Below are 13,262 nucleotides of genomic sequence, written 5' to 3'. Positions count from 1 at the left end.
AGTAGATGATTTGAAAATACACACTACTCATTGCATACGATCTATGACTGATCATACATGATACCCGTGATCTCCTCTGGCCTGGCTCTGTCAAACGATGTAGCGCTCGGTCTGCCCGAGCATTACTTCGTTCGCCTTGCGTTCACAGTGCCGCGATTCCCGAGAGATATACGGTATTCCACCTTATGCGACCGCTAATTCATAAGTAGTATAGAAATAGAAGACACGACATAACATAAATAAAAAAAAATGAATTTTAATTAGGAAAAGATTTTTGGAAAATTTTCTAGTATTTTTTCCGTTTTCTTTTGGGGTGCCAGTGCTCCTTGACCCCACTGGGTGCATCACTTGTCTCAGGGAAATGTTTCTGACTATACTCTTTAATTTAGGTCTCAACTATGATAGAGATCCAAGATAAAGGAAAGAGGGCAAAATAAATCCTTTTCATAAGAGTGGTTTTAAGACTGGAGTAGCAAATTATTGACAAATTAGAATCTCTGGAGTGGTGAAAAAACTTATTATTATTAATCATACAACTAAAACATAGTCAAAACAAGATATTATTCAAAGAAAAGTTTGTCTGTTAATACAGAGCAAATAGAGGACAAATTAGAAAGTTGGTAATGTAGCTCATAAGATTACTTGGCTATTGAAGAACAGGCTTAGAAGTTTAGATAAGTAAACAGTCATTCCTCTTTATAATGCCTTGATTTCTCCACATTTGGATTACTTTTTTCAGGTCTGGTCTCCTGGATTTCTCGGGGATGAAGAAGTGCTGAAGAGGATTCAGATGCAACCGACCAAGATGATGAGTGGTCTGTGGAATCCCCCCCCCCCCCGAGGATAGATTGAGAGTGTGTAAATTGCCGAAGTTGGTTGATAAGAGAAAAAGAGGGGTATGATAGAAACCTATAAGTTGCTTATGTGTTTTATCGGATTCATGCAGGGGAAATGTTTCAGAACTTAGCTAGACCGTGCAGAACAAGCGTTCATCCCTGGAAGTTGATTAATGGCGTATTTAGTAGGAGGTGTGAGGATTATATATTTTGCTTAGAGAGTGGTGAATGAATGGAATGAGTCGCCACTTTCAGTTGTTATCGCCTTTTCTATTATTGGGTTCAAAGAGGTATGAAAGATTGTGTGGATAGTTTGCTTGTCCAGCGATTCGGATGTAGCGGTGTCCGTACAACCAGTGGCACACCCAGAGGGGGGGGCAAGGGGCCCAGGCATCCCCCAAAGAAAAGGAAAAAACACTAGAAAATTTTCCAAAAATCTTTCATAATTAAAATTCATTTTTTTTAATTGATGTTGTGGCGTGTCTTCTATTTCTATACTACTTATGAATTAGCGATCACTGTAGATGCTCAGTCATAGTCATAGTCATAGAGTCGTTGTCAAGGTCTTGGAGAAAGTAGTCAAGGGAAAAATACAGGAATGGATTGATGAAAATGAGATACAGGGTGTTCGGGATAACTTTGACAGTTTCGTAAGGAAAAAGAAAATCTTCTTTGTATCTATTAAATTTAATGAATTGACAAAAAACATTACAGGCAGAGTTAATTACAATACTATCAACAAGATTTACTCAAAATAACCACCATTAGCATCGATCACAGCTTCAATTCTGCTTCGGAACCTCGAACAAGCTGATGCTACAGTCTCCCTGGGAAGGGCCGCAAAAACTGTTTTAATTTTATCCATTAACTGGGCTTTTGTATTACTGGAAGTGCGATTGGTGTCTTTTTCAACTGCGCCCCATACAAAATAATCCATGGGGTTAAGGTCTGGGGAGTTTGGAGGCCAAACATTTGGACTGGTGAAGTCGTAGAAATTTTCAGACAACCATTTTTGACTTTTCCCAGAGGTGTGGCAAGGGGCCGAATCCTGCTGCCATACATACGGCCTACCATTGGCTACCCTTGTTATCCAGGGCTTGACTACAGTTAGCAACTCCACGAACAAAGCCCGAATTCCAATGCCAGGGTTCTTCAACACCTGTTCCTGCAGATTTGCGAGGAATTCTGCTGTACGAACGCAATCAGATCGTCTGCTAGGGATCTTTCTTCTTGCTACATCCTCGTAGTCACCATTGCAAGTCTCTAGTTCATGCCTGATTGTTTTTACTGTATTCAGGGAGCATTGGGCAGCAGTCGTAATATCCTTATTTTGATGGCGGGCACGAATCATCATGATACAAGTTATTCTCTTCCATGATTCAGGTGGGTTCCAGCTATCCATCCTTTCTGACATCTTGTACAGTATATGAATGAAGAAGGGTCCAAACTTTTAAATGAAGAGAAGTGTGTGTTAATACATGTAACTTACGGAAAAATATAATTAATTATAAATATGTCAAATTTATCCCGAACAGCCTGTACTGTACAGAGGACAGCATGGCTTTGTGAAGGGTAGATCATGCCTCAGTAACTTGCTCAAGTTTTATAACAAGGTGACGGCTGAACTGGATAAGGGAAATGGGTTTATAGTGATACTGCTGGACCTGGCAAAGGCGTTTGACAGGTCCAGCAGTATCACTTTGTGGTATTAGAATACCACATGGAATTCTAATCCGTAAACTACAACATATGGGAATGGATATAGGGTTGGTGAGATGGATAGCTGGGTGGTTGATGGAGAGATATCAAAGAGTAGTTTATTCAGGAGTAGAGTCCAAAAGACAGCCTGTGACTAGTGGTGTGCCACAGGGTTCTGTTCTTGGACCACTGCTGTTTAATCTATTCATTAACGATATAGGGAAGGGTCTAAGTGGGACAGTTCATTTGTTCGCTGATGATGCAAAGTTGGGTAGGGCTATAGTGAATGCAGAAGATGTCAAAGTCTTGCAAGATGACTTAGATAGATTGGAGTTCTGGAATAAGGAGAATGGATGTCAATTTAATGTGACAAAATGTAAGGTTATGCATTTCGGAGTGAAAAGATTAGCAGCAGTATACCACATTGGTGGAACTGTACTCCAAGAGATTGATGAGGCCAGGGACTTGGGAGTGTTGGTGGATAGGGAGATGAAGTTTAGGGGGCACATTGCGAAAGTAGCTAAATCAGCTCATCAACTCACTTGGTTGTTGAAAAATACCTTGACGAGCAGAGACAAGCAAGTTATTGTACCTCTGTACCGAGCCCTGATAAGACCTCATCTCGACTACTGTGCTCAGATTTGGTCACCTCGGTTCCTTCTTGATGGGGAGGAGGTGGAGAGGATCCAGAGGCGAGTGACTGAGATGATAGCAGGTCTGTGGAATGAACCATATGAGAACAGGTTGAAGATTTGTGGGTTGCAGAAACTAGTTGATAGGCGGAAAAGGGGAGATATGATTGAGACATTCAAATTGCTAAAAGGATTCTATAGGATTAATTCAGAGGATATTTTTGAGATCAGGACTGGTGATGGGAGAACTAGGGGACACCCATGGAAGCTGGGCAAGAGCGTGGTTAGCAGGGTGTTAGAGCTGGGTTCTTTACTTTTAGAGTGGTAAATGAGTGGAATAAGCTGCCAGAGTCTGTTGTGAGTGCTATGACAGTGAGCGAGTTCAAGGCAAGGTATGATAGATACTGTGAGAATGTTAAACAGTTGTGTGAACATGATGTTTAGAGCCTCCCTCGATGAGTCCTTAGACTCATCGAGGGAGGCTCGATGAGTCTAAGGACTCCCTGGAGTAGCCCGTAATAATGATAATGATAATGAAGGTTAGTATGGATGCGTAGTGTATATTCGCAAATCGTCTACTCAATTCTCCCCCCCCCCCTCCCAAGGTTAAATCATGAGCGCTTGGCCCCCTCCAAGATTAAATCCTGAGTGCGCCACTGCTTACAACAACAATAACAATTCTTTTAATGTATACTTTTAATGCTATTGAATTTCAGTAATCTGTTATTTCTACAGTCTCCCTTCTTTTTTTTTTTATTAATGTTATTATTATTATGTTAATTATTTTATTTAAATTAAGAGGATATTAAATCCCACATTATTTCAAAGCCGAATAAGAAACTCAAAGATCGGAATCTAAATAATGTTACATCGCTGAAGTGAAGCCTATTGGCTCTTTTATTTAAGTAATTTAAGTTAATTATTTTGTTTCTGAGCACATGACAGCTATCAGCAGTAGAGGTAGTTTCTGATTTCAGTACATTCCATGTGAGTTACAAGCAAGCGGGTGTGTAATTTGCCTGGTATACTGCTAAAACTGACTGAGATTAATTTGAAATTCAATATAATAAAACATTTCGATGCATACTCGGGACCTCACATTTCCTTCTGAATTACATGTTTTAAGTGGTTCATTATGTCAAACAGTTTGAATTTAAAAATGATTTTAGGGATTTGATACGGAATAGCTTTTGTATAAGTTCACCATTAATGAAAACTATGAATTTGTCATATGCGATGTGTAACTTTGAATGTACTGATACAGTATATAAGTTTTGAGAAGTGTGTATTTTTCATTCGCTAGGGTAATTGTCGAATTTAAATGGCTGAAGAATGCACATGGGGGGAATTAATATCCGACAGGACCGAACAGAATGTACCCACATCCGTAAGTTTGAAAGGAAGAAAGTTCGTAATTGGAAGAGCTAATGGTAAGAAAGTATGCAACATGTTTAAAGTAGATGATTTTTATATGTTTAATAGCCAAAGTGCAGAAATTTTTCTATTAAGTTAGTGGAAATGTGTTTAATTTGTAGAGGCGAAGATATTGTAGTCTGCTGAGGTTCAGGCATTACAGATAGTCATTAGGGCTTACAAGTAATTCAGATACCTTGAATATGAAAACTACTGTGGGTCCCCATTTAAAAAATTATAATAATTGGTTTTATTAAAATGCCTGCATTTATAAAATTTTACAATTATTATTTTATGAAACATGAAGAACATATTTTAAGTTAAACTTTATCAATGCACAATTCAATCATTTACATTTAGAGAAATTCCATTTAAGAAGTTCCGTACCTTTTAATAGAATTAACAGATCACAGGCTTATGGGGATTCTGCTTGCCAAATAAAAATAACGTGTTTCCGTAATTGATTAATTATAATGAATTCTTCCACTTGCCTCTCGATTTTTAGATCAAAGTATGTTATATATTGTGTAAATGTTGAATAGTGCTTGGCATAATGTTTAGGGCCTCCCTCGATCTCCATACAGTCTGCACATCTATACATAAAAAAAGTGGTACCAAAATATTTACTTTCTACAGACTCATGCGGACTTCTCTATAAGCCAGTTGTTCTCTTGTGTACATCTCATATTCCATGCTCCATTATCTGCAATTAGTGTATCAGATTATTATTATTATTGTTCAGGCCTCCATGGAGTCGAAAGACTCATCGCGGGAGGTCCCTCCTAGGAAACACAAAGTGTCATACCACTCCTTAAACTCATTGACCGTTCTCGCTCTCACCACTCTATCAGGCAATGCATTCCACAGATCCTTAATTGTGATATTCGTTTGTTTGGGACTCTCAGCTGCAGAAGTGGCCGAGAATGAAGTGAAGTGAGACTGCAGTGCAGCTGCTAGGGGTCATTGTATGTTTTCTGTACATAACTTTTTTCATTTCTCTACATAGTCTACAGACAGTTAATAAAGCTAAGTTAATTGATCAGTGGCTGTCATTCTGTGGTGGCAGAGAATGTATCAGTGGCTGGAAAATCTTGTCAGGATTGGACAAACTGCAGGAAGATTTTAACTTGTTACAAAGAATTAATCTGTTCAGATAAATCTAATTATGAATGTCTTTTATATGTGTATGCAGCATTGTTCAACTTTTTCAAATTTGCTTTATTACCAGAAAATATTTCATTTACAAGAGAAGGAAGTTGCAAGAGGAAGTAGTGAGTAAAAGGGTAAGAGGTATGTTTTTTTGCATGGAGAGATGAAATGGTAGGAGTATGGAATGCATGAGAGGGTGGTAAAAGTTTAGCCACTGGATGAATTTAAGGAGTGGTATGATAGAATTTGTGTTGACTAGTGTCCTCCCATAATGAACTTGTAACTCCATGGAGGTCAAGAAAATAATAATAAAAACTAATTTAAATAATTTTAAAGGTAAATAATTTGATAAAAATTATCTCTTTATTTTTTACCTTGTGTACTGCTATAACCTTTGTAATGGTGCAGTATATTATTTTGTCTTCACAACTCTTGAAGTGGGGTCACTTAAGGGTCTAAGCCAAATAATTGGGAGGAGACCTCCACATTGCCTTTCAGGAATGCAGAGAACTAACTGGGGCTTCTGACCTAATGTCCAATCCTCATGTGGTGCACCCTGTTAGTAGGTATCTGCTGGGTACTGAACGAACGATGATGGACTGGCAAATTGGGAGTTTGCTGATGAAATTGTACTCTCTGTTAAACCACAAATACACATGATGGTACAACATGATGAGATTTCATGCCAGCTGGAATGTCCCCCAGAACAAGGTCTGCTGCTATTTTTGTCAGGGAATCAGGGCGAACAGTGAAGAGGCAGCTACTGCAACAAGCTCCAACTCAACTTCTAGATGAAGAATAATAAACCCAAAATCAGAAGAACTGAAGACAGGAACCATCAATATAAGGAGTATAGTTCGCCCACCGATTAGAGATCCTTCGAGACTTCTGCGCATGTCAGAAAAAGGAGAATCCATTCCGATAATAGGATAATCAGTCCGTATTGTGGGATGAGTTGTTTATTATTACAGGTCGGAAAATTAACTTCTCTTTTATGATTATTGTAGTTAACTATGTTGCTTGTATAACATTTGGAAAAATTTACCTAAAAAGTATTTCTCGTGTTGTTGACCAATTCGTACGTCCTTCATTTCTTTCTCCCCTTCAGCATGAATCGACTGTTCTTGGCAAGACGCCAAGCAGAGACCTACAAACAATGGGCAAACTGTATTAATGGAAATGAAATCAAACTTGCAGAAGAATTGGAAACGTATCACATGGACATAATTGACAAATAAGACAAACAAGACGAGATCTTACTAAATAATAAGTATGGGATGTTATTTTCAGGCAATAATGATCAAGGAAAGGAAGGAAGGAGTAGCGATAGCTTTCAACACCAAACATGAAGATAAACTTGTTGATTGGAAGGCAGTTTCAGATATGTGGGCAAAAAAATGGAAAAATTATCTCACAGAAGGGTCTTCCAAGGAAGAAGTTTGAGTCATTAGAACAGGCAGCTGACATGAAGAAAATAGAGAAGTAGTTCTTGTTGGAGATCTGAACAGCAGAGTAGGAAATGAATCCCACTAAGCATATAGAAACTTGGAGAAGAACAAGCTAGGTTCAGGCCAAATAGTTTTTCAAGATCAGATTTACACTAAGACAAATAGTTAAGACATCATTGAAATATGACAAGTATCTGTACTTAAGTTTTGTAGATCTGGAAAAGGAGTATGACAAGGTGTCCAGAGAAAAGCTTTTCAAACACAACAATTATATGGGGTGAATGGGACATTATACAGAGCAATATATAGTCTATATTTAAGTTATCAGTCAGCAGTTAGCATTGAAGAAAATACAGGAAGCTGATGTAAAATGAGGAGTAAGAAATGGTTGCACATTATCTCCACTCATATTCATCATCTATATGAATTGCATTATGAAAGTAAGTGGCATTAGGCTAATATTAGAAATGGAGATGTCAAACTTAGTTCTTTTCTTAATGTAGATGATGATATACTCCTAAGCACATCTAGTGCAAATCTCCAGGAACCACTAACAAAATTGAATAACAGCTGTAATAAATTTGGCATGAAAATCAGTAATAAAAAGACCAGAACTATGAAAATAGGCACAAACATAGAAAACATCAGCTGCATTCTGAATGGAGATCCTAAAGAACAAGTAAAATATTTCAGCTATGCAGGCACAGTTTTTAGTGAAGATGGCAAGTTAGATTTGGAAATTAGCAACAGAATAAGCAAAGCTAGTATGGTGGTTTGCCAGCTGAATAAATTTATATGAAATAAGAGAGAAATTAGCCAAAACACCAAACTAGCAGTATATAGAACAGTGTTTAAACCAGTTTTAAGTTATGGATCTGAGAGTTGGGTTAGAAATAAAACACTTGATCAAAGACTAGAAACTACAGATAATGAGAGTTCTGAGAAAAAATTAGGGAAGTGAACCGATGGCATCAATGGCAGAATCATATTAAAAATGAAGATATTTGAAAGGAACTTGACATTATTAGCATTCAAGAATGTGTCAGCAGAGCTAATCTAAGGTGACATGGGCACTCAAACAGAATGAGTGAAGAAAGGTTAGCAAAACAGGTGTTTGATGCTAAGATTGCTGGAGAGGAAGAGACCCAGAGGAAGACCATGGTCTAGCTGGATTAATTCGATTAGAAGTGCCTTAGAAGCACAAAATGTTAGATATGACAATATTGGAGTGCTCACAAGTAATAGATTGATTTGGAGGAGATTAATAATAATTAACTAATTAATAATAATAATTCATGTAAACTTAATCATGTGCTCTCATAGTAACCTGAATACCCCTTGGGAGTACATATCAGGAAATTGATGATGATGGTAACTCTTGAAGTGTTTTAATTCTCGAACTTCAATTCTCCCTTTAGATGTTCCAGCTCTTGTGTACCACCTGAAGTACAGTTTCACCAGCATAATACAGAGCATTACCCCTTTTTGTCATCCTTAAGTGCAAAAATTTGTGTTTAGCATCATTAAAACAATAGTGGGCTTAGCATTTTCATGATGCTCAAGCAAAGTTTACCTTCTCACATGTCCAGCATATTTAAATCTTCTGGAAATTGTTTTTTTTTGTAAAACAGACACTGACTAGAGAACACATCTAATTAACACACATAATTTGCTTTTCCAGTAATCTTAGTTGTTTCAGCTGTAATTATAACCAAACTACACCAAAGGCTATTAATATCTTCCTAAACAGACTTGATATGTGCATAACCTCTTATAATATCAAGGAAGGGGTAGGACCATATGGAATGTTACTCATTATCTTTTCTGGGAAGTTACTCCTTTATATACCACTTGCTGGTATCTGTCTGACAGTTCATCTTCTACCCATCTCACTAATCTGTTTACTAAGTTGGAATACTTTTTTTAATATCATTTCCATACATGAGAGGTGGTTTAATAATCTGTAGCACATTAGTACCATGAACAAGCAAAGGTTGGGAATTTGTCTTGTGGCCATCTATAAAAATGTATGTATAGTCTAAAAGTATCATTGTATCTAAGTCTCTATTATCTAGTGCCTTCATTCTTTCATGAAAAGCAGGATGTCCCTTTTAACAAATCCATGTTGACCTTTATTTCTAATTTCTAATGCAAATTAGATTACTGTTTGTTTTCTAATCCTAACCAACCTCTTCAATATTTTAACTGCCGCTTTAGAGCTATTGACTGATCTGCAGTTGGAAATCTGTCTTGACACTGCTCTTGTGTAGAGCTAATATTTTATCACACTTCACTCTCTTCTCATTTGGGATATGCTCCTGTTGCCAGTACTTTCATTGAACTCAGCTGAGAATATAGTCAACTCCAGTGCATATTCCCTAAATGAGTTGTATCATCAAGCCTGCTGAACACTTTGTATATCTCCATTTAATTTATAGTCCTCAAAAAAAAAAAAAAAAAAAAAAATATATATATATATATATATATATTTTTTTTTTTTTTTTTTTTTTTTTTAACTAGAGGCTTTGCACAACATTACTCTCATCAATGTGAAGCAGTCCAACAAGGGATATTTGTTAAATGATTTCACTGAATCTTCTGTAGTGGCCTCTGTGCAACCATCATTGTCTAGCAAAAGAATTCTATTAGATTTCCTGCAGCATGGCATTCTCCATCATACAGATGTTTTTGTTGCTTTTCTAGCCTTTGTTCATTCTTCATGCACCTGTTTATTGTTTGTCATTTTTCATTATTATTATTTTGGAGAGTTATATCATTGACAACACTTCAAATTGGCAGCAGAAAAAAATAAGTTTTCATTATTATTATTATTATTGGAATAAGTGAGGCATGGTTAGTTGAGGACGACATCTTGACAGGAATAGAGATGGAAAGGTATGTGTTTTGTGAGAATAGAAGGGGTAAAAAGGGAGAGGAGTGCTATTGATGACAGAGAAAGGGTTATGTCCATACAAAGTAGAGATGTGAGAGGGAAATAGTGCCAGTGGTTTTGAGCCAGTATGCTGTGAGATAGAGGTGAATGGAATGAAATACTTGGTTGGATGTTGTTATAGACCAGGTAATGTGGATGGTAGTGACTATTTAATGTATAATCAAATTAGCCAAGTAAATAAGAAAAGAGTGATCATTATGGGCGGTTTTAATTATGGCAATATAGACTGGAATGATGAGATAGCAACTGCAAGTAAAGAAATTGAGTTAAGTTTTCGAAGGATAACTATCTCAGACAGTATGTAACAGAGGGCACACGAGTATTGAGGGTCTTGGATTTGATCATCTCATCAGAGGATGTAATTATAAATGAGGTGTCAAATCACCAACCAATTGGTGAGTCACCATGAGGTGATTACCTGGGTGGCTGCCAGCAGTGTGAGGACCTCTGTAAGAAAAGGATATATGTGGAACTGCAAGGAGGGGGATGATTATGAAGGGCTCAGGAGACAGCGTGCGGGTGTAGCATGGATTAAGGAGTTAGCCGGAAAGGAAATCAATGCAGCTTGGAAGATTTTCAAAAACTAACTAGTGGATGTAATGTCTAAATGTATTCCAAGGGTGAGAAGGTTAAATAAGGTAGATGTGAAATGGATGAATAAAGAGATTAAGCATGTGATACAGAGAAAAGGGACATTATGGAAGCATAAGAGAAGTGGAAATAGCCAATTCCATGAGGACTACAAATACTAGGCAAGGCAGGTGAATTGGTTGGTGAGGGTAGCCAAAGTGAGGTATGAACAGCAGTTAGCTAATGAAGCCAAAAAGAATCCTAAGGAGTTCTTTTGATATGTAGCCGGCAAAAGAAAGAATTACTATTGAAGGATGACATTGATTTGAGAAAATAGTATAAAGACAGCTGTTGCGGAGGGTGTGGTAGAGATACTTAATGAGCAGTTTATAAAGGTCTTTCAATCTTGTGAATGTGACTTCATGGAGAGATTGAGAGCAGTTGATGATGGGGAAGATAGACTGACTGTAAGTGAGCAAGAGGTGTATGGGGAGTTGAGCAAACTAGATGCAAATAAGCTGTGGGACTTGATAATATATCACCACATATTCTGAAGGAATGTGCCAGGGAGTTGATGCTAGCCTTGACATATTTTTTTTAATATGTGTCTTGCACTAGGTCAAGTTCCTAAGGAGTGGAAGCAGAGCAAGATTTTGGCACTTCGTAAAGGAGGTGATAGAACTCAAGCATCAAACTATAGGCCTATTTGTGTCAGGTGTTGTAGTTAAGTTGTTGGAGAAGCTTGTGAGAACTAGGATCCAGAATTAAGTTGACAACAATGGTATTATCTTTGATGGACAGCATGGATATGTTAAAGAAAGGTCATGTTTTAGTAATCTACTTATTACAATTAGGCGACTGCATCATTGACTCATTGACAGAGAAGAAGAAGAATACACAGTAATATACTTAGATTTTGCAAAGACTTTTGATAGATTTCCGTATGATAAATTGATAGTCACTAGAGCAGATGGGGTTGGATATTAGATGGTCCATTGGATTGGAGATTGGCTATCTGATAGGTATCAACAAGTTGTGTGTGGGGAAGAGCGATATCCAGGAAAAGGAAAGTTACTAGTGGTGTGTATTAGGGGTCTGTTTTAGGGCCATTGCTGTTTAACTTGTATATTAATGATATTGATGAAGATTTGATGGAGATATTCAGTTGTTTGCAGATGATGCAAAGTTGGGACGATTCATGAAGAGTAGAGAAGATGTTGTGGCCTTACAAGAAGACTTGAATAAATTGAGTGATTGGGCATGGGAACAGGAATGTGAGTTCAGTGTTGCAAAATGTAAGGTTTTAAAATTTGGAAAACAAAGATGGAATGCAGAATTTATGCTTGGTGAGAATATATTGTTGGAGGTAGAGGAAATAAGGGATCTAGGGGTGATAGTGGATAAGGATCTGGTGATAGGGGACACATAGCCAAAATTGTCAAGACAACACAAAGGGTTCTGGGAAGGATGCATAGGACACTGACTTGTAGAACTAGGGAGATTCTTGTTCCATTGTATAAGGCTTTGATTAGACCACACATGGACTATTGTGCCCAGATTTGGTAATCTGGTTTTCAGAAGGATGAAGAGATATTGGAAAGGGTCCAGAGGCGACTGACTAAGGTAGTGTCTAACCTTTGGAATGTCAAGTATCAGGAAAGATTGAGAAGATGCAACTTGCAAAGTCTGGTGTACAGGAGGAAGAAGGGAGATATGATAGAGACCATTGGTAAGGGGTTGTTATAGGATCAATGCAGGAAAGGTTCTATAGAAAATAGTAGGAGATCAGGGAAGAACCAGAGGTCATCCCTGGAAACTGTATAAAGAGGGTATGAGTAGGGTAGTGAGAAGCAGGTCTTTTTCATGCAGAGTTGTGAATAATTGGAATGCCTTGCCTGAGAGTGTGGTGTCTGCAGAGAATTTGAGTGTGTTTAAAGCACGGTATGATGAACTGTGTGTATGATAAAAGGACCTCCCAGATGAGTCTTTGACTCCATGGGGTCTTGGATAATAAAAATAATTATTATATATATATATATATATATATATATATATATATATAGAGAGAGAGAGAGAGAGAGAGAGAGAGAGAGAGACATACACACACATGTAAGAAAGTTTTAAAGCAAATAAAAGTTGAGCAGCTCTCAGATGTGAACTGTAGACTAAAATACACAAAGATTATTGAAGAAAAAAATGAAAGAGTTTGAGAACAGGAACCGAACCTTGGAGATTCAGTGGCAAGCCTTCAAAAAAAACCCCTGATTGATTCAGCCAGAGAGGCATGTGGTGAGGTTGTCTGCAAGGATACAAAAATCAGAACTCCATGGTAGACACAGGAAGTTAAAGAGGCAGTGAAGGAAAAGAAGAAAGCATATCAAAAGTTCCTGGCAAATAAATCAGCTTGTGCTCTTAGAGAATACAGAAACAAATGTAATAAAGCTAAACACTTTGTAAAACTAGCTAAACAAAAGTCATGGGAAGACTTTGGTAAGAACATAGAAAATAAATATCAAGAAGGTGGCATGATATTCTGGAGGTTGTTGAAGAAGCTCAGAAATGG

At 37.5% G+C, this 13,262-nt stretch overlaps 1 protein-coding gene across 2 annotated transcripts in view; it reads left to right on the top strand.

Annotated features, from left to right (window-relative positions):
- The first annotated feature begins 4,164 nt into the window (after window positions 1-4,164).
- Window positions 4,165-13,262, top strand: part of LOC150104471 (E3 ubiquitin-protein ligase CHFR-like) — a 232,383-nt gene continuing 223,285 nt past the window's right edge. For both annotated transcript variants that reach the window (XR_016548572.1, XM_090395650.1), the window contains exon 1: window positions 4,165-4,596. Coding sequence is in view for 1 of the 2 variants with exons in the window: in XM_090395650.1 (XP_090251776.1) it covers window positions 4,488-4,596 (109 nt within the window). In the remaining variant the exon portion in view is untranslated. The remainder of the gene's footprint in view (window positions 4,597-13,262) is intronic.

The sequence above is a fragment of the Typopeltis vanoorti genome, chromosome 7 (assembly GCF_054136105.1).
Source record: "Typopeltis vanoorti isolate ZY-2024b chromosome 7, IOZ_Tvanoo_1.0, whole genome shotgun sequence".
Lineage (NCBI taxonomy): Eukaryota > Metazoa > Arthropoda > Arachnida > Uropygi > Thelyphonidae > Typopeltis > Typopeltis vanoorti.
Note: the sequence above shows the minus strand (reverse complement) of the source record. Positions and strands in the feature narration are given on the sequence as shown.